The 25,705-nt window shown below is 38.6% G+C and overlaps 1 protein-coding gene across 6 annotated transcripts in view; it reads left to right on the forward strand.

Annotated features, from left to right (window-relative positions):
- The window catches only part of GRIK1 (glutamate ionotropic receptor kainate type subunit 1), a 368,711-nt gene that overhangs the window by 216,810 nt on the left and 126,196 nt on the right, over nt 1–25,705 (forward strand). For all 6 annotated transcript variants that reach the window (XM_027041741.2, XM_027041743.2, XM_027041742.2 and 3 more), the window contains exons 2-3: nt 11,352–11,519; nt 14,856–15,113. In XM_027041741.2, the coding sequence (XP_026897542.1) occupies nt 11,352–11,519; nt 14,856–15,113 (426 nt within the window). The remainder of the gene's footprint in view (nt 1–11,351; nt 11,520–14,855; nt 15,114–25,705) is intronic.

Consider the following 25,705-nt stretch of genomic DNA (forward strand, 5'->3'; position numbering starts at 1 on the left):
AATAAGATTTGCTTTCAGGGGGAGATGCCTTTGTGAAAATGCCAGGAGATAATAAGATAGCACCACCTTAATTACTTCAAAGAAAATTCAGTTATAGGAATAAAAAGGAGGGAAAATCAACCAGTGTTAATAATAATTATTTCACCCCGGTGTGATTGCATTTTGTTGTTTTGCTTTCAACTTTTTACACAACTTACATGTTTTTAAAACAAAATTATTTAGAGAAGAAAACAATGTTTACTCAAATACTGGATAGTGGTCTCCATCATGGGAGTTCACCGAGTACAGCATATTTAAAAATATATGTAAATGAGTAGCGAGGAGAATTTCCAGAGAGAATTTCCAGATTTTACGACTTTCAAAATACGTGGTGCATGTTTCCAAAAGTTCCTACCAGTGGTATTTGATACACAAATCCCTCTGTGGTGCAATATTAATTGTATTTTATTTTTGACCAACGTCTAGCTTTCCCGGGTACATGTAATAGTCAAGTTTATCTCTCTTCATCTGAGACTGAAGTGTTTCACAAAAAGATTTTCTCTGAGAAGTAATTTCCATAGAGCTTATTCATTATTTATGTCAGTGCAAACTCTGTTCATTTTATAGCGTTGGATCTTAGAATGTGATTATGAGCAAATCTAGGGTTTGCTCAACTCAAATACCTCCTGGGCTAGCATACTTTAACAATAGTGATACAGAGTTTCAATTTGATACTCTTTGTTTTTAAATTTTTTTAATGTTTATTTATTTTTGAGACAGAGAGAGACAGAGCATGAGCAGGGGAGGGGCAGAGAGACAGGGAGGCACAGAAGCTGAAACAGGCTCCAGGCTCTGAGCTGTCAGCACAGAGCCCGACGCGGGGCTTGAACTCACAAACTGTGAGATCATGACCTGAGTCGAAGTCAGACGCTTAACCGACTGAGCCACTCAGGTGCCCCTCAATTTGATACTCTTTAAAGGAACAGGGTGGTAGTAAATATGTGAATGTTTAAATCAGACTCTAATTTTTTTGAGATTCTAAAACAGTATTGTTACCTCATTCACCATTTTGTACAATTTTCAAATCAGTAAATGAAAAATTTTATTGAAAGGATTTTTTTGATATTTCAAATAAATATGCATAGATGTTTAAAAAAACTAATAGAAAATAATAAGAAAGAAAAAGAAAATGTAGCAAAGGACTTTGCATTTAAAAGATTTACATTAAATGTTAAGGACTTGCCTTCTGTCCACAACATATCTTTGAGATGATTGATTAAAAAATGACTTTTTCATAAAATGCAAACCATCTTCATGCTTTGGTTATTTTTTAATTAAAAAGGAGTAAAAATTGACATTAGAAATTTAATACTAGTTTTTCAAAAAGCAGCATCATAATCAGAGGGTTAATATTTCTGATCAAGAACCTAGTGTCCAACTTTTCATTACTATAATCAAATGAATGAGAAACCATGGGCCAACCAGAGTCAAATTGTTTCTTTATTGTGGGACTTCTGAGAGACTCTTCTATGTTATTGTGCAGTGAGGATTTCCAAAAAGGAATGATGCTAAGCAATTTTTCCTAAGCGGACCTGATTATTGAACTTCCTTTTGCCTGTAGCATTTCATGGGCAACTTCTGTGCACACACATTGGTAAATACTGCTCTGTCAGAGCTGTGAACTTCCATTTGTTCTGGCTTCAGACAACAGTTGTCATCTTTAACAGCAATATTTATTTCGTTTTCAGCAAGGAGAAATTTCAGCTTCAGAGATGGCAGAAATAGGGCAGAAGAAAACTAGGCAATTGTAATGAGGTGTAGAACACAGCTTCCTTAAAACTACAAGATATGAAATTGGCATATTCCATTCATTTAACAAGTAGAAAATGAAATTTGAGCCTTTTGGTATGCATCTGTGTCATTTAAATGAGATGCTAAAAGCTCTCAACAGAGAGTAGAGTGATCACAAAATTTCACGAAAGTAAATTTGGCATGAATCCTTCAGCAATATTCCTGATTCTTGCCTGAAATCTGCTGTTGAATAGGAGATGAGCCATTCTGCTAAAGTGTTAAGGAGCTGGTGGCCCTATGACAGGTGAGCCTTTAAGGAAGGGTCAGAGCTTTGAAAGTGCTTGAGGACCATGTGCCCTAATGGTTGGGAGACAGGGAGCAGTCACTGCTAACAAGGTAGAAAGAGGAAAGTTGGGGCATTCTCTACCACCTCACACAGCCACCTTCCTCTCTATCACTCTCATAAGCTTCTCTCCCTTGGCAGAATGTACTACCTCATCAGGCAGGGTGTTAAGTCACAAAGAAGAGACTCAACTCAACTGAATGGTCATTTTGAAAGGCAATGTACTGTGTCCAAATCAAGACATTTAGTCCTGGTAGAAGGCGGAGATCAATAAACATTGTCTCCACCTTCAAAGAACAGTTAGACTCTCAGCTTATGATTTTACACCAAAGTGAATTCCCCAAATATGTACTGGATTGTATGTTATCAAAAGAGAGGGAAGAGTTCACCTCTGGCTGGAAAAATCAAGAAAGACTCCACACTGGAAGGGACAAAGAGTGGGCTTCTTGTTCTGTTATGAAATAATTAACTACTGTACATAGTGTTCTTTTCTGTAATCTACCACCACGAGGCTGGGAATTCTGCTGATGGTGTAAACCAAGTGTGTCCCTCTTTGTGTCTTCCATTGCTGCCAGCATAATGATAGCTATTAATAGATGGCCAATAATGGAATCAATGGAATCAAGTTGAATATTGAATATCACCAGAATAGAGTACCTTTCTTTGGCTTTGGATGTATTGTCTTTTCTTTTTTAATGTGCAACTCAAATTTATTAAGAAAAATTACTGGCAGCATGTGCTAAACAGCCCATTATCCGTAGCTTTTCCATTAACTGGCCTTTCCCATAACCGCTAACATCTGAGCCATCTCAGGAATTCCTTACTCCAAGACATATTCTCTTCCTCCTTAAAGGTCATTCCTACTGAATTCATGCAGCTCTCTTTGAGACTCAGAGAGTTTAGATGTGGTTGTTGTATTAGGGGGGGATGTCAAACACCATTCCCCCTCTTCAAAGGACACCAAAATCTGAAGATACTTGTAGAAGGTTTGGGCAACAGCCAGACCATTGAGGCTGGTCTTGTCCTTACCCATAGCTTTGTCCTTAATCAGGACTTCACGAAAGGTAAAATTTCAGGTGCCTCTTATCCATTCACTCTCCATTTGATCAAGGAACATGTGCTTCCCATCCAAATTCACCTAGCATGAAATCTTTACTAAGATTATATTGGTCTCCAAAAGTAAAACAAGAAGAGGTAAGCTGAGTGGGAAAGAGAGTATTATCTAAGGGAATCTTAGAATTTAAATGTATAGGCTTGAAATTAAAGGTGCAGTAAATATAGACCTATAGTAAGTTGCTTATGATGTAATAAAATAGAATTATGGATATGGCAATAAAGACAGGCAATATAATACTGTATATTTAAGGAGTACCTATCAGCAAAGGAATAGATCAAATTGCCATCTTGTTTTCTGCTGATAGCTTCTGGAATGGTTATTGTTCCACAGGAATGCAAAACAGGAATCAACACTACTGAAGCTTTCCATTTCTTGATTGCCAGCTAATAGTTTCACCCTTCTTTCCTGGATGACCTCGCAGTTTGTCACAATGGGCACACAACAGCTAGTTAAGGGGGTAAGCGAGGTTTATTAGAATATGCATAATAACATCACGGCCCTGTCATATCAAGAATAAAACAGGAAAGTGTAACAAACAAAGAAACCCAATGAGTTATATGGTACAGTTACTTGCTTTATTTGCAAAATCAAGTTAGAGAGCTAAAGATTGCTATTTGATATACTAAATAAAGTAACATTTTATGAAGGAGAAAAATATAATAATTAAAAGCATCCACTACTGAAAGTTTCTTTTTGTTATTAGTTTCCTATGGCTGCTGTAACAAATTACAAGAAAACTGTGTGGTTTAAGACCATAGAAATCCATTTTCTCACAGTTCTGGAGCCCAGAAGTTCAAAATCAAGTTTTTAACAGGGTCCAACTTCTTCAGGTTCCAGGAAAGATTCAATTCCTTGCCTCCTCCAGCTTCTGGTGGCTCCAGGCAATTCCTTGGTTTCTGACTGTATCATTCCAATCTCTGCCTCTCTTCCATCTACGCCTGCTCTTGGGTGATGTCAACCCAGTCTTACGGCTTTAAACACCACCTAAGCATAAACTTTGGTGATGACTCCCAAATTTCTATCTCTAGACCACGTCTCTCCCACGGAATCCAGATCAGTATAGGTGACTTCCTAGTTGACATCTCCACTCAGATTTGCAACAAGAATCACACAGTAATCATGCTCCAAATCAGGCACCTGCTCTTTTCTTCATCTTGGTGAATGGCAATTTCAGGCCGAAAGCCAGATGTCATTCTTGACTCTCTTTTCACTTCTAATTGGTCAGCAAATCCTGCCAGCTCTACCTTCAATTTTTATTTAGAATTTCGCCACTTTTTGCCGTACCCCAGCAACTGCTAATCTATACCAAACCATCATCATCAGTCCCCTGCATTACCCCAGTGCCTCTGGTTAGTCACCTGATATTGTAGCGGGTTCAGTAGCAGATCTCGGCTTTTTCTCTTGCCCCTCTCCTCCCTTCAGTCTGTTCATAGTACAGAAAACAGGGTGAGCTGTAGGAACCCTGTGCCATGTGTGTCTCCTTTGCTCTCACACAACTACTGTACTCCCAACACTTCTGCCATTTCTGGTCACCAAATGGGTGGTGATTTTCCCACACCAAGCAATTCTCTGTGACACCTGCTGGGTGTTCTACAGTTTATCTCAATTCTGAAACTACCTACCTGGACATAGTTTCATACTCCACAGGATAAGGGCTGAGTGCCATGAGATTGCCTTGCTACTTCAGAAACCAATAGCTAGTAGGTCCCCAGTTACCCACAATTGCTGAATAACTCAGCTGCAAATCAGAGGTTTCCATGATTTCCTCCTCCTTGGATTTGATTATTTGCTAGAGCAGCTCACAGAACTCAGGGAAACACTTACTTGCATTTGTCAGTTTATTAAAGCATATTAATGAAGAGAGATACACAAGGCAAGGTTTAGGAGGGTACCAAGCACAGAAGCTTCTGTTCCCATGGAGTTGGGGTGTATCACCCTCTCAGGGCATGGATGTTTTCACCACCCAGGAAGCTCTATGAACCCCATCCCTCTGAGCTTTTATGGAGGCTTCATTACATAAGCATGATTGATGGACTTCTTGGCCATTGGCAGTTGGTTCCACCTCTAGGTCCTCTCCCCTCCCTGGAGGTCAGGGGGTGGAACTAAAAGTCCCAACCCTCTAATCATAGGGTTGGTTCTCTGGGCAATCAGCCCCCATTCTTAGGTGGAGCCCTCAAATCACATTATCAGCATGACAAAAGACAACTTCATTGCTCTTATCACTTAGGAAATTCCAATGGTTTTAGGAGCTCTGCACCAAAAAGGGGGATGAAGACCAACATATATGTCTTATTATAAATCACAACGGCACATAGGAAGATCCTCTTGAAATATGTCATTTGTCTACTCAAAATTCTCCAGTAGCTTCCCATCTCACTCAGAATAAAATCCAGGTCCTACTACGGCCCATAAACCCTTTATGACTGGCTCTAATCCACCCCTGTCGCTGCCCTCTGCTCATCTTCTATCAGTCCAGACCCGATCCAGCTCACCGTCTTTCATCCTCACTGCTCCTCAAAATTAACACCAGGCAGCTCCTACCTTAGAATATTTTGTTCCCTCTGACTGGAATGCTCTTCTTTCAATGTCTTAGGTTCTTACTTAGAAGTTGTCCTCTTTGTGAGATCTTTCCTGGCCTCCTACCCTAACATGTCAATGCCTTTCTTCCCATTCATGATCAGCTCCCCTTCTGGCATGTAAGCTCCAAAAGTCAGATTTCTTTTCTTTTTTTTTTTTTTTTTTTACTGCTGTATCCCCAGTGCCAAGTACAGTGTCTGACTCATAGGAAGCTAAGCATTTTATAAATAAATAATTAAATAGTGAATGAATCAGTAAATGAAAAAAATGAGTTCTTCAGTAGAGTCATAGACATGGCATATACAATCAGCTGAAGTCAAAAAAAAGAACTTAAATATATGTGAGGATGTAATTTTATTACATTTCTGAATGGTATTACTGTACATGTATTATTGGAATACATTCACCATTACAGGGTAAGTCAAGTCAGAACAATATATTCCTTTTATGGGAATGAGATTCAATGTTATTATTTCAATGGGGTTTTTTCTTTTCTTTTCTTTTCATCATCAAGCAAGATGAATTCCCTAGCACAATGTAGCTTTGCTTTTCTTAAATTCCTTTTGGGAAGACGGGGCAACTCTCATACTGCCCATTCATCATCCAGCACAGGCTCTACTTAGAGGGAGCAGGTGTGGAAACAATAGACAAGGGTAGAACTGCTTTTCTTTAAGATGCCTGTAAAAGGGGCCTCCTTTTCTACCATGTTATATCCACACTGACTTTAACTGTGTTAACTCCCTGCTTTGTGGAAAGCTAGTGACCACCCAGTTTTTTTGTCAGGGCTAAACACAGCTCTCACCTGGAAAAAAACATACACACTCCAGAGTAGTACCAAATAAATGCTCATTAACTGAATTACAACGTTGTAGGCATAGAGTTAGAGGGAAGGGTCTTTGGATGAAGGTGGTGATTTGAAGGAACATTAGGAAGCAGATTATTAAGTATCCCTGGAACCTAAAAAAATCAATCAATCAATCAAGCAAGCAAGCAATGGGACCTAGAGCCAAGCTGGGTCTTTTTCAAATACAGACAATTTCTGGACTCCATCCCATAACATTATGATTCTGCACAAATGGGATAGGGGCTAGGAAAAATGTGGAAACCATTGTTTACCTTAGGTATCATTGCAAACAGGACAGCAGTCAGTCTTAGCCTTGACTAAGTACTGCCTCTTGCCTAAAATGATCATGTTTTTTGACCCAACAATCAGTGAGTTTGTGATTAAAACCAATTCTCTTGGAAGTCTAGACAGAATTATGTGGCACAAACCACAAGCTCTTACTTGGCCTTCTTAAAGGCAACCTGTTATCTGTGCAGGATGTAGTTATCTCTGGTTTCCATCTGTGTCCATTTGGTCACAAAACAAAACCACCTGTCTTAGCCTGGACTTGTTGATGCAGGAATCTACCCAACAGAGGCAGAAACACACCTGTGGTGATGGAACTCTGCTGCCTAAATCCGTATTGAGATTTCAAGTGAGTTTTTCTCTGCTTACCTTAAACCACTGTACCAAATTTAGAACCCTATTGGAAGATAATTTTACATGCACAGATGTGATTTCCACTATAATTGTCCAGTTTCGATTTCAAAGCCCTTGGGGTAAAAAATGAAGATGTATATCTTAGCTTGGGTTGCCATGACAATATCACAGACTTGGTGGCTTAAACAACAAAAACTTATTTCTCATAGTTCTGGAGTCTGGGAAGTGTAAGTCAAGACATCAACAGAGCTGGTGTCTTTGAGGGCATGTTTCCTGGCTTGTAGACAGCTGCCTTCTCTTCTGTCTTCACATGGATGGGTGAAACAGAGAAACTGAGAGAAAGAGAGAGAGAGAGAGAGAGAGAGAGAGAGAGAGAGAGAGACTGACCTTGACAGAAAAGGGCAAGGGGGAGGGCCAAAGGGAGGGGAAGAACAGAGAAGGAAGAGGAACAGAGGAAAGACCCAGGTAGGAGTTCCTCCTGTTGAAACCAGGAGATCCAAGCGTACAGATGACCGAGGCCAGAAACTGACTACATACAGAGCCCCAAAGACTTGAAATATCTCATTGACAACCCCACACCCACAAATTAAAAAAATAACCATGGGGCACCTGGGTGGCTCAGTCGGTTGAGCGTCCGACTTCGGCTCAGGTCATGATCTCACGGTTTGTGGGTTTGAGCCCTGCATCAGGCTCTGTGCTGACAGCTCAGAGCCTGGAGCCTGCTTCAAATTCTGTGTCTTCCTCTCTCTCTCTGCTCTTCCTCTGCTCACATTCTGTCAATAACTCTCTCGAAAAATAAATAAACACTATTTTTTTTAAATCATGCATGAGTCCCTTGGTGTGTGTCCCTCTATCAAAGACTCTGAGGTTCAGTTTTGTCAAATCTGAAACTATGAGGAAATGGTGAATGCTTAAAAGTCTGCTTCCTTAGGAGGAACTGGAATAGTGCCCATCAATGACTGTCCTGTCTCTATCAGATTGCACTTTCCTGGTACTTCCTCAGCCCTCTATATGCCTCACTTCACTGCAGGGTTTTGGTATTCAGCAGCAGCCCTTCCTAAGGGAAAAAGGAGAGTGTGGTGGGATGTGGAGCTAATGACATTTGTAATGCTTGTTTGGTGCCAGAATGAAAGAGAATTGCCCCCAAAATGACAAAACAGAGTTCACCTACTCACCACATAAGCACATAATAAAAACACTTGTCATTATCTTAAACTCAAGGACATTCAGCTTTATGTAAAAGACAACTATATACCAAAGGAACAATTTTGAGGTGATTAGGCAGTTTTACAACAATTTCTAATTCCTCTTTATCCACATGTAATAATACTAACTTATTTCTGGGGAATGATTGAGTTTTCAGGGTACCATCCATGCATTATAACATTCCGTACACAGAGAAATCCTCTAAGGTAAGAAAAGAAGCATTATTAAACCCCACTTGGAGATGAAGGACATCAGAAATAAATTGACAAAGTAAGAATACATATGTATAACACTACGTATTATAATGTATATAAATCAATTATATATAGTTCTATATAGAGAATATATATATTCTCTATTACATTGCCCTATGTGTGCATAGATTGGAGAATCCAACACCTGAGTTTGTCACAGAAAAGGCTTAGAGAACTTGAATAAGCTAGGCAAAGTGTGTGATCTCTCAGTTCACTTTTTCATATATAAAAACAGAAATGCTACCTCATATATGGAATGTTATAAGGCTTAAATGAAATATTACCAAGGAGCTATTTCATGGTAACTTTCTTCCCAATATTTAAGATTCTTTCTCAAAAAAGAAGTGGGTGGACCAAGGTCCAAAATTCAGAATTTCTGATTCCCATTCTGGTATGTAGTCCCTCCTACCAGCCTGCTTATGCAAATAAGTGATGCTTACATTTGAGCCAATGACTGATCTTGCTCCCAAATAGTTATAGGCTGAACATTTTAAGTTACTTTCATCTCCATAAGAATGGTGATTCTGTATAAGACGCATTTTCTCTTTCACCATGTGCTTGAAGAGATAGACAAATTAAAAAAAAATGCTAATAATTACTGTGGAAGCCCTAACACCGCACAGTTTCTGAACTTAAGTCTGGGTCATTCTGATGGTGGGTCAGCTTCCTATCTGTCTTCTTCTATTATCCGAGCTTACCATTGCACTATGGAGAATCCACTTAGCAGTCTGAGAGAACTAAAAGCTTGCCCACCTGTCTCACCATTGTCTGAGAAAAGAAAAATAAATACATAGATAAGGTCACTTAAGAGCAAAAGTTTTCCTAACATTGACTTCAGAATAAGTGTCCAGTAAGAATCTGTAGGTAAAGGTTAACATGATCTCATACCATGGTCACACAGTGCTCAACTTTGGTTTCTCAGAGAACAGGGAAATGATCTCTACAAGAGTATCTCATATCATCAGTCTAAAACCCAGGGATATTGTCAAAGGAAGCCAAAGTAATTTCGTATGAACCTTCTCAGCTTTTGCAACCTGACATTGTAGTTTGTTATTTAATACGGAAAATCAAGTGAGCAGGAAATTGCAAAATAATAATTAATTTATAATTAATAAGTTATAATAATTTATAGTATTTATAATAATAAATATTATAGATGTGTATTTGTTTACAGTTTTTCCGAAATAAAATCAGAGTAATTTTTTTAAATTACAGTTTGCCAACTAGAGTTCTTTTTATAAGGATACACGTAAATCATACAGTTGCTTGTGATGGTTATTTGAGATTTTCAACTTTAGATTTTTCTTTCTTTTCCTTTCCTTTTCTTTTCCTTTGCCTTTTCTTTTCTTTTTTTTCTTTTCTTCCTTTCCTTTTCCTTATCTTCTTTCTTTCCCATATTTTTTTTTCCTTCCTTCCTTCCTTCCTTCCTTCCTTCCTCCCTCCCTCCCCTCCCTTCCTTCCTTCTCTTTCTTTCTTTCTTTCTTTCTTTCTTTCTTTCTTTCTTTCTTTCTTCTTTCTTTTGAGTGTAGAGAGAACTTGAAGTGTTTGCAAATCAATCTGGCATAACCAAGTTTGGAAAAAACCTACAACTTACCCTCAGTAAGAGGTCCCTCAATGGTTAGACCTAGTTATAAGTATTCAGCATTCCATGGAATCCAGTTAATGCTTTATTCAAGGGAAATTAGGAGTATTGGTCAATCAAGGAATAAGTTAAGTAGAGGTCAGTTAAGAGAGACTCTACTGTGTGTCTTGTGTCTATTAAAAAAATTAAGAATGTACAGTTTAAAATACTCCAATTACATCTACTAATATCACCATGTCAAGCAAAGTCAGAGATGAGTTCTCCCACAAGGCTTTAAGCACTGATATTTCATATTGCCTCCTGTGAGGAGATCCTCATGTTTGAGATATCAGAGATTTGGTGCATATTCTCTGTTAGGGGAGAAGCATATTTCTCTAGAGATGGGATGTAGGCTTGCTTTGGGGCCAGACCAAACAGTTTCTCAAAACAAAACAAACAACAGTTCTTTTAATCTGCCTGTGCACTTTGGAAAGTGCTAGAATATGACCTCAGAATTTTGAGTGATAAGAAAAGAAGAAGTGCTTTTACTTTGAAAATTTTAAGTGTATGTATGTCTCGTTTTGACCCCACTCAACTCTCTGAATGATCTATCTAGAGTCTAAAAGGTCTGCTTTTGAATCAAAAGAGCTTCATTCTGAAGAGGGATGGTCCTTACCAGATACAGCTCAAATTATGTTTAGGTCAACCACGGTGTGATTCATGTCCAAACTGTGGAAAATCACTCTCCACCATGTTGTCAGTTATGCTTGACGTGGTATTAAATATTTGGAATATGTTGGCCATCTGAGAGGTAATATATAGTCCAACTTTGGATTTGAAAACCGAGGCATTCATATGAAGACCTATTTCTGTGCATGTGACACATGCTGATAAACTTTTAACACTGGTTTTGGGATCTGTTCTGACCATTACCACATTTATTTTGGAGGGCCTTTTGTCTGAATCATTAATATTCTTCTTAAAAAATACACAGGAATGATGTGACTAATGCTTCTCATGCATCTCTTTTGCTTCTGCAGGAGGGATTTTTGAAACTGTGGAAAACGAACCTGTTAATGTTGAAGAATTAGCATTCAAGTTCGCAGTCACCAGCATTAACAGAAATCGAACCCTGATGCCTAACACCACGTTAACCTATGACATCCAGAGAATTAATCTTTTTGATAGTTTTGAAGCCTCACGGAGAGGTAACTATTTTATTTTCCCATTTTTCGAAGCTTTTTTGGGTGATGTGTCTGCTCCACAAGTCACCGTTTTTGCTACCTGTCCTTTGTCAGAGTGGACATCTTTGTGTAAATGGGTTGCAGGAAATCTCGGTCCTTGATGTCACTGTCCAGTACAATCTAAAGGATCCTAATGGATGTTGCCTAGCTCTGTTTTCTGGGCCATTCCGATTAGCTCACCCTTCAATGCCCTCCACTCTATGATTAACTGGTTCAGCTGTGAATGGGAAATGTCAAGCTTGATCTGTTTTTCCTTCCTGAGGCTGAGATACCACCATGAAATTGTACAGCACAGTCAAATAAAACTTCGTGGAAGGTCATATCCACCGAGCATGTGGAAATGTCCACAACGCACATAACTCACACCCTGAATTTTAACAGGTTGTAAACTACTGGGTTTACCTAGGATTTTCTCAACTTTTTTTTTTAAAAAGTCCTTTTCACAAAGTCATAAAAATATAAAAATTAAACCTAGGAGACAATCTCTGCATTTTTTTTCCTGATTCTCTTTTTCTTCCAAGAAGACAAGGTCCTAAAAAGTAATCTACTTTATACGTAGGCTGCAAGGTTTCTGTCCTGGAAAGAGCCGTTGGGATTGTGGGGCTTGTTTAGATGTCCCCCAAACACTCCTGAGACTACTCCAAAGTACAGTCACATTCAATACACTTGCAACTTGGCCTCTAACCAGGGAGCTGTTGAGACTCCATGCAGGTGTTATTGTGGACACCAAGGCCACTCAGCAACCCCCATAGGAGAAGAGGCTTTTTCCCTCATAGAGGAATGTTTTGCCAGTTAAAAACACACAAATAAATGGAATGCAATGAACACCATGGTTGTGCCGATTTCCAAGGAACTAATATTGGTTGTTCCACATAGAATTAACTCAGCATCATGAGATGTGTGCACCTTACACACTCTTCTGCAGGATTCCTAGTGCTCTTTACAAACAAAAGGTAAAGTGTTTTCCTAGCAGCACAGATGAAAAGCAAACAGTATAATGATTCTTCTTCTGATCAATGGCATGACCTTAGTATAAGAACATTTTCTTTTTAAAGATGGATGGAATTGCAGATACTACATAGGTCAGCGTTACCTATGAACAAATAATAAAATTCTATTTATACAGCTCTTCAAAGTCATCTTCACATAAATTATTTCTATGGGTTTGATCTCTCTCCTCCTCTGCCTCTCTCTGTCTGTCTTTGTCTTTTGATCTTTGTCTTTATCTCTGTCTGTGTCTCTTTGTCTCTGTCTTGGCTCTCTATCACACATGCACACACAAACATTGCTGAGCAAATACCTTAGACAGGCAAACACATTTAACAATGATACTTCAACCCACATAAAACTGAAAGCTTTTCTGTGGTCTCAAGTACCTGTCATACTTGTAAATTAAACACCCCCAAAGCTTCTTAAAACTGGTAATTTGCTGGCAAACAGAATTCAAAAAATTGATTTTCTGTCAAGTCATATTAGCATCCCAGAGCTAAATATTAGCAGGCATCTCAATCCATCGCCCATGTTAGACAAAACAACAGTTCACACATTCTCATGCTCTCATTTTGTTACCAATGAAAACATATCCAGGAAATGAGCTTCCGTAGACAATGGCAATTTACACTTACAGCACTTAATGCAGAAAATTATATGTCTTCATATCTCATGTAGTAATTCAGTGCCAAAGAGCACAACATGAGAAAGTTTTTCCTTGTGAATGACTGTAAACATTTGCAGTACCGTAGATATTTGAAATATGGTTTTCAAAATTTTATTATTTTTTTCTCTCTAGATCCAGTCAGATCATTTTGACAAAGCCATATAATTTTTCTACTTATTTTTATTTGTAGAACAACATTACTATAAAAATTAACACAGTTTCATTTAAAAATTTTGTTATTAATTAATTCAAATATTTAATTATTATCTCTTGGGAGTTCCAAACTTTTTAAAATTAGCATTAAAATAATGAGATACTATAAACTTCTATACAATGCCAGCATAAATTTATATCGGCATGAAGAGAGTAGACCCTATTTTGCATGGTTGTAGAGGATAACTGGTCCAAATCTTTCTGGAAGGGAATTTGCCTAATATGTATCTAGTAATTTAATTATAGCTGAGAATCTACTCTAAAAAAGTAATGTAAACTTCAGAGAAAAATATAACAACTAAATACTATAATATTAGTTATATTAACAAACGTTAGGATCAGCTTAAAGGTTCAATATCATCAGAACAGTAAAATAAATGATGACATAGCCATGGAATCGGCTATTCTACAGGCACAAAAAAATATACTTTCGAAGACTCTGTAATGACTTGGGGGAAAGGGTGTGTTTTTAGTGTTAAATTCAGTGTTAAAGAAAGCAACGTATCAACCTATGTCTGCAGAGATTCAATTTTTTATAAGTTGGAATGCCAAAATATGAAGAGGTATTATTCCAAGATGATGGAATTATAGGGTCTTTTTTTTTCTCCCTTATGCTTTAAAATACTCTAAATTCTCTCAATGAGTATATAAAATCTTATAAAGAGAAAACCAAATAAATGTTATAGATTAAATTTTATACTGACTCGATTTCGTTAGGCTGATGCTGAAACAGGGAGAGGCCTGTCCTTGAGCTTGGCTCCTGGCCTCTGGTAGAGTTCCGCGCTAACCTGGTGGCCCTGACTCACTTCATGGTCTATGGTATTAGTGGGTTGGACCACGTGGCTTCTGAGATCCCTTTAAGCTATGTTATGTTAATATTCTATAATTAAGTAGGTATCAATATCACTTACTATTCCTTAGCAGTTTTTCAATAGCCTGGAATCCCTTTCTGAGTTTTGGGAAGATGGCAACTGAAGTGCTTTTGCAGCCACCCGGAGAATCTTCTGAATTCTCTGACCACATTAATATCCTCCTTGTCACCCTGCCATAGGACAATACTTCATTCACATGACATTGCCTTGGCCAGTAGCTTGTAGAGCAGCTCTGAGCCCCCGTGGGTTACGCCATGCCAGGCAAGGGATTTAGAAGTAATGGTGTGAGAACAGCCACTTATTTTTGATTGCACAGAGTTGGCCCTGTGATGTGTTGCTAATCAGTTCCACATTCAAATATCTCAATATTTTAGCATCTCGGGGATATTGGAAGTTGGATGAAGCATAATTTCTCAACATACAGATGGAGAGTGGAGAATTTCCAGTAATGAAAATAAAAAGAGGGATCATGGAAGGAAAGATGGAATTCACAGCCCTCTCTTTCTCTCCCCCCTTCCCTGCCCTCCCTCTCAACCCCTCCTCATCTGTGGCCACTAGCCTGCGACCAGCTGGCTCTTGGTGTGGCTGCTCTCTTTGGCCCTTCCCACAGTTCCTCTGTCAGCGCTGTGCAGTCAATTTGCAATGCTCTCGAAGTTCCACACATACAGACCCGCTGGAAACACCCATCGGTGGACAACAAAGACTTGTTTTACATCAACCTGTACCCAGATTATGCAGCTATCAGCAGGGCGGTCCTGGATCTGGTCCTCTACTACAACTGGAAAACAGTGACAGTGGTGTATGAAGACAGCACAGGTAGGGGACTCACACAGGAACCTCACCTGGCCATGTCTGGTCTGAACAAAGGGAGTCGGAGTGTTCTAGAGGCATTAACTCATCAGGTGGAGTACGTGAAAATGCTCTTTTTTATGAGGTGAATGGAGTATTCTAATTTGAGAATGCCATACGTCTCCATGTCTAATTCCTGTGGATCCTTTCTGATGATCCTTCCATCATCATATTTAAGGGGATGTTTTAAAAGAAATATCACCTTATTGATATTAAAGATGTGATTTCATTTCTCCCAACTCTCTTAAGACCGTGACCATGACTCCCTTCCTTAAATAATGCAGAGAAAGTTGGAAAATTACTACGAAGTATGCTTTCAACTTGTAAGTAACTGTGTACGTGTTACATGTTAGAAACGTTTCTAAAGGAGGTTAACGAGGAATCCAGTTAGAGGCTAACTCAGTACAGTTGCCCATTTCATGGGAAAGGGACTGAGAACCCCCAGTAACAAACCCTTAATAAAGCTTGCAATGTTCCACCTGTTTATTTTAGGATCAGAACAGAAATGTGATGCTTGGAGCCCCCATCTCACTAGACACGTCCTCTGATCTGCCTTCATTTCAAGTTTCTTTGGCCGGCACCTTTCCCCTCTGTCTTCTTGTCACATTTCAAAGGGACTGAGGATCCCTTTTATTCAGTTAAATTCTGCTGGTGACTCTCCTTTGTCAAGTCTTTCTAGTTTAAAGATGTTCACCATCTCGTCCCTTTCATCTCCATTAACCCCAGCACCGTCTTCCCTGCACTCCCTGTACCTCACATCAGCTAGGATGAAGAGTCCATCATTCCTTACCCCCAACTTCATCTGAATCTTTTTTTTCTTTTTTTATTGAAGTATAGTTGACACACAGTGTTACATTGGTTTCAGGTGTGCAACATAGTGATTCGACAGGTTTATACCTTATGCTGTGCTCACCACAAGTAGGTGAGCCACAAGTAGGTACCACAAGTAGGTACCATCTGTCACCATACAACACTACTACAGTGCCATTGACTATAGTCCTTATGCCGTGTTTTTATTCCTGTGACTTACTCCTGTGACAAGTCTGTACCTCCCAGTACCCTTCACCCATTGTGCCCATCTCCCTACTCACTCACCTCCCCTCTGGCAGCCAGCAGATTGTTCTCTGTATTTATGGATCTGTCTGTTTTTTTGGTTTGCTCATTTGTTCATTTGTTTTGTTTTTTAGATTCCACATATGAGTGAAATCATATGGTATTTTTATGTTCTGTCTGACTTATTTCACTTAGCATAATACCCTCTAGGTCCATCTGTGTTGTCACAAATCCTGTTCTTTTTATGGTTGTGTAATATTCCATTATATATACACATACACATCATCTTTATCCCATTCATCTATTAATAAATACTTGGGGTGTTTCCATATCTTAGCTATTTTAAATAAGGCTGTGATAAACAGAAGAGTACATATATTGTTTGAATTATCATTTTCATCTGCTTTGTGTAAATACTCAGGAGTGGAATTGTTAGCTCATACATTTCTATTTTTAATTTTCTGAGGAAACTTCATACTGTTTTCCATGGTGGCTGCACCATTTATATTCCCACCAACAGTGTATGAGGGTTCCTTCTTTTCCTCATTCTCACCAGCATTTATTATTTGTTTATGTTTTTGATACTAGCAATTCTAACTGGTTTAAGGTAATGTCTCATTGAGGTTTGGACTTGAATTCCCCTGATGATGAGTGATGTTGAGCATCTTTTCATGTATCTGTTGGCCATCTGGTTGTCTTCATTGTAAAACTGTCTAGGTCCTGTGCCCTCTTTTTTTAATTATTATTATTGGATTACTTTTTTTTTTTTTTTTGGTGTTGAGTTGTATAAGTTCTTTATATATTTTGGTATTGACCCCTTATAAGAGATTGCCTTTACAAATGTCCTCACCCATTCAGTAGGTTGCCTTTTTGTTTGGGTAGTGGTTTCCTTTGCTGTGCAAAAAGTTTTTATTTTGGGATAGGCCCCATAGTTTATTTTTGCTTTTGTTTCTCTCCCCTGAGGAGACATAATATGTCTGACTCTCCTTTTCTGAAGCTGGCCCCTTACTACGGGTGATCCTCCCTCTACCCCAAAGACAGTGAAGTCCCTCATTCCACATGCTCTCATTCAAATATCACTTCTTCCTTAAAGCCCACTGGGGCCACCAGAGGGTTCAATAGCACTTCATAAATATAAGCATTATGTTACATGTTTCAATTACCTGTTTGCACATGTAGGAGAATAGGAATTCCTAAACATTGGAAGTTTATCTTATTTATTTTTATAATCTTCCACCTAACACAATTATGGCCTATAGGACTATTTAGGTATTACACGTACAAGGCATAATGCTGTTTATTTTCTGCATATTTTTTCCTCCAAGGTTTAAAATTAGCTCCTTTCTTGATCTACACATTTGGTAATAAGGTTAAGAAAATTATTAGTGAAAATTAATAACGCAAAGCACTTACCAAGTTTTTAATAGTATTTCATTTTTCACTGTCCTTTTCACCAAGCACTGGCACTTACTACTTATCAGAGGATGATAGTAAGCCTCCTCTATTTTGCACTAAACTCTGGTTGCATTTTAAGTTACCAGATAAAAGTGACTCTTATGGTTGGAAATATGCATTTAGATATTTTCTTATACCTCATCTCATTTTAGAAAGAAGTGAAGGTAGGTTATTGGATATATAACTTACAAATATTATATTCGAAACAGTCCTACAGGGAAGTATAAGCCACAGGCAGTCATATTCTTAAAGCTTCACCTGCTTGCTGGGAAGAAAGAAACGTACTATCAAAAAAATTCCAAAAGCAGATTTTAAAAACCTTGAGATAGAACATTATAATGTGTAGGGGTGGGAAAGTTTCCATTTCTTCCCTTCGAGGATCTTTGACTGGTCAAGCAATGAAATTGACATGAGACATATTAACAGGAGAAAAGCAAAGTTTAATAAGATGTATACCACCTATAAGCATGGGAGAGACCCAAGAAAACAAAGTTAACTTACTGAAATGGCCTAAGCTATCACCTTAAAAACCACCTTTTGCCAAAGATGAAAGATGTTGGGGGTGGGGAATCAGGTATGGGAGATTATCAAAAAAAGCACAGTGAACAAGGGCAAGATTATAATGCATGTTTAAGTCCCTGCCTTCTCTGTTGAGAAGAATTTCTAGAGATTGAGTCACCCCTCTCTTTCTGGTACAGTAAGGGAGTATCTCCCTTACAAAAAGGTTTCTTTTATACATGTAACCATCTCTTACAAAAGGGCAACATCTACTCAGATTTCAGAGCTTCATCTGCGCCTGCTGTTTCTTAAAAATAAACGTCTTAAAAAAAATCCCCATGCCAATGGGACACATTTTGCCTGGCAAATTCTGCTCCCCTTCAATTATAAATGTAAGTATAGTCTGATCTTTCGTGTTGCTTACCTTTGTAAATAGATAATCGCATGAGCTAATAAAGTCATACTACTTCTCATTATGTAATACACTCAATAGTACAAATTTTTCTCACGATTTCTACCATCTCCAGCAAAGCAGAGCCATCTAGAAGGAACACAAATTGATGAATGACATTAAAACTTTTGGATTTAAGAGCTCAACTAAAGGCATGAGCATAATATTATAGATTTCAAATTATATTTAGACAAAACCTAATTTGTAAAAGGATAACACAGAAATTGATGTTCTAACCAACCTTCTGGTTTTAGGTAAGCACCCAGAAGTGATGGGCATTTTGCACAGGAGGAAACTCAATCCTTTCTATCATTTTTTTACAAGAAACTGAAATCTGGTTTTCATCCTTATTAAGTTCACCTGAGCCCAATTGTTCAATAAATACTTGCCAAAGTTGAAAATCCCAAATGAATTTGTATGTTGCCCATTAAGTTAGAAATGACTCATGTTAATATGATTTTACCCACAAAGAAATTAAAAATGTAAATGAAAAATCAATTGAGCTATTAAATTGGAATCCAGAGAGTAAACAGGTCAACTGAGATCAATAAAAGCAGACATCTTTTGCCTTTGAGTGGGTTTAATACTGCTTGACTCAGGGTTTTGGTTGCAGTAATTATCAAGACATAAAAAGGAGAAAACTTAGTAAACCTGAAGGAAAAGAAAGGACTTAGGTGTGCCCAGCACCCGCCCTCACACCAGAATTAAGTACCCATTAAAGAACACTTTATTGGGATTTGTTTAGGAGTTTGTTAAATAGCCTGAAGCCAGCACAGATGTCTGGGGGACCAAATGGCCCATGACTCCCATTGAAGTCAAGGGGAGCACTGTGCTTGTCTCTAAGGACAAAATTCAATTCACTAAATACTAGAAGGCAGAATTCTGTCCTCTGGAAGTGAAAATGTAGAAAGACCCTAGAGAACTGTTGAGGGAGTGAAGTTGTGTTTCGCTTCATCTCTCTCTCTCTCTGTTGCCTGGATATTCCTCCCATCAGTCACCTAGTTCTCTCTGATTCCCACATTCAGAGGTGACCCTAGGCAGTGAGAAATTGCTGCTCATTGGTCATCCCCTCTGCTTCATTAGACCCCTGGTGGAAGCCTGGTTTCTGTCCCTCACACGCATCAAAAAGAGCTGAGAAGCTGAGCACCAAATGCAGTGTGGAGGATATTCAGCAGTTTCTGCTTTTTCAAGGCCAATCTCAGTGAAATGTAGCCACAACTATTTTGCAGAAAAGGGGCCGGCAAACTTTTTGTCTCTGATGGCCAGATAGCATCTAGCTTAAGCTTTGTGCGTCATAGGGTCGTGACTATTTCACTCTGCAAGGTAGCAAGAAAACAGCCATAGATGACACATGTAAATGAATGAGTATGGTGTCTTCCAACAAACGTTTGTTTATAACAAAGAAGGAGGCCGGTGTGGTGGGACCAGCGTGAGAGGGGAGGGATAGTGGGAAACTAGGTCAGAGAAGAGCACCTTATGGATCATGGAGGATTTTATAGACCACAGGAAGAGCTTCTGCGCTTCATGAAATGGGAAAACCATTGGAGAGTTTTCAGCAGAGGAGTAACATCAGATTTACATCATAAAAAGATCATTCTGGCTCTTGTATTGATAATACGATAGAGGGAGGCAAGGGTAAAAATAGCCTCTAGAGAACTGAAGGCAATTGAGGAAGATAAGTTAATAGAAGAGTAAGAAATTGCCAGTTTGTAGAAATATTTTGAATGTTGAGCTAGCATAATGACCTGAAGGAGTGAAGAAAAATAGAGGAGTCAAGGGTGACTCTAACCTTTTTAGCCAGATCCAATGGAAGGAGTTAACATCACCTAAGATGGGGAAGGTTATAGATGGAACTACTTTGGAGGAAAAAGGATGCTATCAGGCGTTTTTTCAGTCATGAGCATGTGAAGTTTGAATTTGTAATGTCTGCTACATTCAAGTGAAGGTGATGAACAGGCAGCTAATATATACATCTGGAATTCAGAAATGTAGTGTGAGCTGGGGGTACAAATTTGAGAGTCCGCGTATGGATAGGGCTAGATAAGGCCCTCAAGGAAATGAGTTCCAGCCAGATGCCTCTAGCCCTGAGTTCACAACACATCGCCATCAAAAGTTGGGGTTTTTTTTTTCATCCATGGTTGCCTTATATCATTTTTCTTAACACATCAGAGCCATGAGATTTCTAAAACGCGGCCTAAAATTAAGAGCTATTAACTATCATTGGAAACAACGTCTCAAAGCTTTATAATGAGGATTAATTTGAAATAAGGTGGACACACATAAAAATGTCAGTGATTGAAAGAAGTAATAAATTCAAGGAAAAAACACAAAGCAAATGAGAACCGCAAATATCACAATAACTAAATTCTTGAGGTCTGATTATGTGGCACACACTCTTTTAAATATTTTGTATGATTAACTCGTTTAATATGCTCAACCACTCCAAGTGAGATAACAGCTCGAATGGCTGTATTTAAACAGTGACTTGTTATTTACTGCATTTATTACATTTCCTTTCATCTTCCCATAGAAAACAAAAAGAATATACTGTCCAGAACCAAGAACCTTGACAGAGGCCTGAAATTTGGACTTGAAGAAAGTTAACATTTTGCCATAAGTGACGAAGCCAAAATGAAAGATATTCAGTATGCGATCAGTGCCAAATAAAAGAATAAGTAAATCTTTTCCCTTCAGCAATCACAACTTACCCCCACTGTGTTATTATGACCATTTGTGCCAGCCAGAACACTTCTGCTACATGCCTTCCCACAATTCCACCTGAAATAGCTGGGGGATAGAAATCCTTGGCACTCAGTACCAACAAGATAAAAAATTATAGCTCTTTTTTTTTCCCCTCTGTCCTCACTCTTTTCTACCCTTCCTATCCACCCACTCCGGTCCTCTGCCCAGAACCCTATTCAAATTTTCAGAATTCTGTTTGGAAGCCAATCTTTAGATATTGCATGAAGGTATATTATTTTTAGCTACCATTGATATCAGCAAGAATTCAAGACTAAAATACTCTGGTTGAGCTAACTGCAACACAGTTCATCTCAAATATTTTGACCAGATTCTTCTTTGAGGTCCTTTGATCAAGGGACACAATTTTTCTTTTGGGAAGTCTCTAGCTTTTTTTTTTTTTTTTGGATACACATTTGAAAAATCGTATGTATGAAGATCTGCACTTAAAAGTGCTATATTTCCCCCAAGTAATTCACTCACTTACCCATTTCCATTTCTCAATTCTGATTTTTCCTTTCCTCTGGAGGGTACATAGATCCCCTTAAGAATCCTATTAGATTTGGGTATATTAATACACCAACAAGTTTTTGAAATGCCATTTTCTATGTTTCTAAGTACAAATGAAGAGGAAATTAACATTTAAAATGTACGATCTTATCTTTGGGTCCCAATGGTTTATTACACTCATTTTTATGGCATCAACCCCACTGATGTGGTTTAATCAACAGGGAATTAAATTAAGACTCAAGAAAACATAGGTACTTTTCTTTTGAACTAATACTTATTGAATATAACTAAAGCTGTCCAGAAATGAACTGGGCTTCAGTGTGAGGTGGGGAATTTTTCAAATAGAGAGGTGCAGCAACAGCTGTGTAGAGGGGATTCGTGCATCAAGTAGGGGTTTGGCCTTTAAGGTCCCTTCCAATTCCTGGCATCTGTGACTTATTCTCAGGACCAGTCTAAACAATTAACCTCACTGTGTCTCACTTTCTTTACTGCAGAATAGCACTGATACCTTTTCACCTCAAAGGTGTATTGTGAGGTTTATTGAGATATTTATAAGGCATATAGCATCCTTCATAAAAGGAGTAATGTAAATGGCAGTTTATTATTACTTAAGGAGAAGGCATGGGAAATTTTAAACACTCACTGTAAATAGCAGGTTCTTTTTTTTTCTCCTCCGTATCTCCACCTGTTTCCAGAGTCACTCCCTGTGTATGCAAATCAGCATTTTTCTGTGTCATATCTGAGTGCACAGAGTGGATAGCTAGCCAAAATGAGTGTTTAGAATTGGCCGTTTGAGAACCCTCTTGCACTGTTGGTGAGAATGCAAACTGGTGCAGCCGCTCTGGAAAACAGTGTGGAGGTTCCTCAAAAAATTAAAAATAGACCTACCCTATGACCCAGCAGTAGCACTGCTAGGAATTTATCCAAGGGATACAGGAGTACTGATGCATAGGGGCAATTGTACCCCAATGTTTATAGCAGCCCTCTCAACAATAGCCAAATTATGGAAAGAGCCTAAATGTCCATCAACTGATGAATGGATAAAGAAATTGTGGTTTATATACACAATGGAGTACTACATGGCAATGAGAAAGAATGAAATATGGCCCTTTGTAGCAACATGGATGGAACTGGAGAGTGGGATGCTAAGTGAAATAAGCCATACAGAGAAAGACAGATACCATATGTTTTCACTCTTATGTGGATCCTGAGAAACTTAACAGAAACCCATGGGGGAGGGGAAGGAAAAAAAAAAAAGAGGTTAGAGTGGGAGAGAGCCAAAGCATAAGAGACTGTTAAAAACTGAGAACAAACTGAGGGTTGATGGGGGTGGGAGGGAGGGGGGGGTGGGTGATGGGTATTGAGGAGGGCACCTTTTGGGATGAGCACTGGGTGTTGTATGGAAACCAATTTGACAATAAATTTCCAAAAAAAAAAAAAAAGAATTGGCCGTTTGGACATTTTTGAAAGTTATCTCCATATGCATAGCCCAGGTCAAACTCATGCGAAATAAATAGATTCCTTGCTCTAAAGTGCTTTTGAAACCAAAGGTGCAGTTTCCAACTGCCTCCCTGGGGGGTTAGAGTAGAGGAAGAGGCTCTTGTGGTGCTATTTTATATCTCCACATGTGATCCATGTATTTAAAGAGATGTGAACCTAGAAAAAAGGACGCAAGAAAGGTACAATGAACTCCTGTATTCCCTTCATCTAGGTTAGCCGTTGTTATCATTTGGCTGCATTTGTTTTAATGCTCTGTGATTCTCTAGATACAAAAACAATTACAACAATCATAATAGTAAGTAGTAGTGTTATTGAACCATTTGAAAGTAAGTGGCTGACATCACGGCCTTTTTACCCCTAAGTCATTAGTATGTATTTCCTAAGAACTATGGCCTTCCTTATTATAGCCACACTACAAGCATCAAATACAAGAAACTTAACACAAATACAATACTAGTGTATACAAATAGGATAATACAATATAGAGTAATCATTTTTTAAAAACAAATGCTCTGCAGAGATGACTGAGGCTAGGAGAGTAGGTGTTTGCTGGCCAGAAGGGCTCACTGCGGGTTGTTCTAAACCCCTGAGGCCTTCCCAGTGACCAAAGGGCATGGCTCTGCCCAAGGCACAGACAGAACCCCCTGGGGGTGCTGTTGCCCAATGGTGTTGCAGGCCCTACAGCTTTTTTCACCTGGATGGAAGGGACTCAGAACCAACTTACCCAACTCCCCACTGTCATGGAAGTCACCTGTGCCCAGGTACACCTCATACCCTCTCCTCACAGGAAATGGCTGAGTCCAGACCAGTTTTATTGCAGAATGCCCCTCAGTTGGGTTTGATCATCTCCTGAACTGCATTTTACTTTTCAAGTGCCTCCATCGTGGTGGGCTAGAAAGACTGCCACCGACACCAGATTTGCATGCACTGTAACCGTCCTCTGCATTTGAAGTCCAACCCTGGGAGCACTGGGTCACTTGTCAAGGCTTGCTTCCAAACTCGGAGGACCATTAGCAAAGTTAGGAGTTGTGCCTAAATCAATTTCCTTTCCCTAAAGTAATTATTTGTTTAGCAAATAAGTTTTGCTACTCTTTACAACACACGGTGGGTGATTGATGGATTGCTGCACAGTGCAAATAAAAAGGAACACTTTCTCTAAATTTTTTTACCTGGGAACTAAGGGGAAAAACAAGAAAAAAGAAAAGACTTTTAAACTGTAAATTCTACAATGTTTGCTAATGAAGGCAGAATGGCTTTCTTTTTTTTTTTTTTTTTTTAGCAAACAATTGCTTTGGGAAGAGAAATGTAAACCCCCCCTGGTCAACCCTCATTCTTCTTCCCACAACTTGGTCTGTAATATTTCAATCTGTTGAGCCTCTCCCTTCCCGAGGCCAAATCACCTGCCAGCAGACAAAATGAGAAAATTAGGGGCTTAGTAGTCAGTTTTTCCAAAAGATAAATTTAGACCAATTAGAAACTGGGCTTTTGTACTGAGTCGTTCTCTTTTCTCCTCTACTGGTATTAAAATCACTTTCTTTTAGAAGAGAATTGTGAGAATGCATGGTCACCTTTTTTGAGGAGGAGGGAGCAAAATGTCTATTCATTCATGGCCTCATTTACCAACTAAATGTTTGATTGCTTTATGCTGGTCCAGTTTTTTCTCTCTATTTATGTGTGTAGTTATTTATTTAATAGTTAGTTAGTTAGTCAGTTAGTTGATCTGAAATCTAAAGTCAGGAGAGACACTGATTTGGTTAAGAAAAGAAAAGAAAAGAAAAGAAAAGAAAAGAAAAGAAAAGAAAAGAAAAGACAAGACAAGACAAGACAAGAGCCTGAGATTGGGAGTCAGAAGTTACACATGGCTTTCAGCCCGGGATCTGTCACTTAAGCCTTAACAAGATCTTAGGATCCTGAACAGGTATCTTCAACAGCCTCCATTAGCCTCACCTTATGATTTATAAAAATTGAGTAGTAAGTGAGACTCCATCTAAGAGCTGATGGGATGAAATCTTTCTATGGGCTTTTACTTTTTGTTCTTTCGCTTTTGCTTTCTATACCACTTTATTCCAACCTGAGGACCTCGATATAAAACTAAACACCAAAGAACTGTTTTCCTTAGTATTTCTGACTTACTGTAAATTTACAAGTTCTCTAGCAGCTCAACACTTAAATTGATTAAATCATCTCTGACACACGGTAGATTTCATGTAATGAAAATACCTGAAACACTTAGTGCAAAATTCTGAGGTGCTCAAAATAAAATGAACATTGGAAAACAAGACTCCAAGATTGTTACTAATGTATTGAAATACTTACATTGCAAATTACCAGTACATTGTTCATTTTGGTTCTA

This window comes from Acinonyx jubatus, chromosome C2, assembly GCF_027475565.1.
Source record: "Acinonyx jubatus isolate Ajub_Pintada_27869175 chromosome C2, VMU_Ajub_asm_v1.0, whole genome shotgun sequence".
Lineage (NCBI taxonomy): Eukaryota > Metazoa > Chordata > Mammalia > Carnivora > Felidae > Acinonyx > Acinonyx jubatus.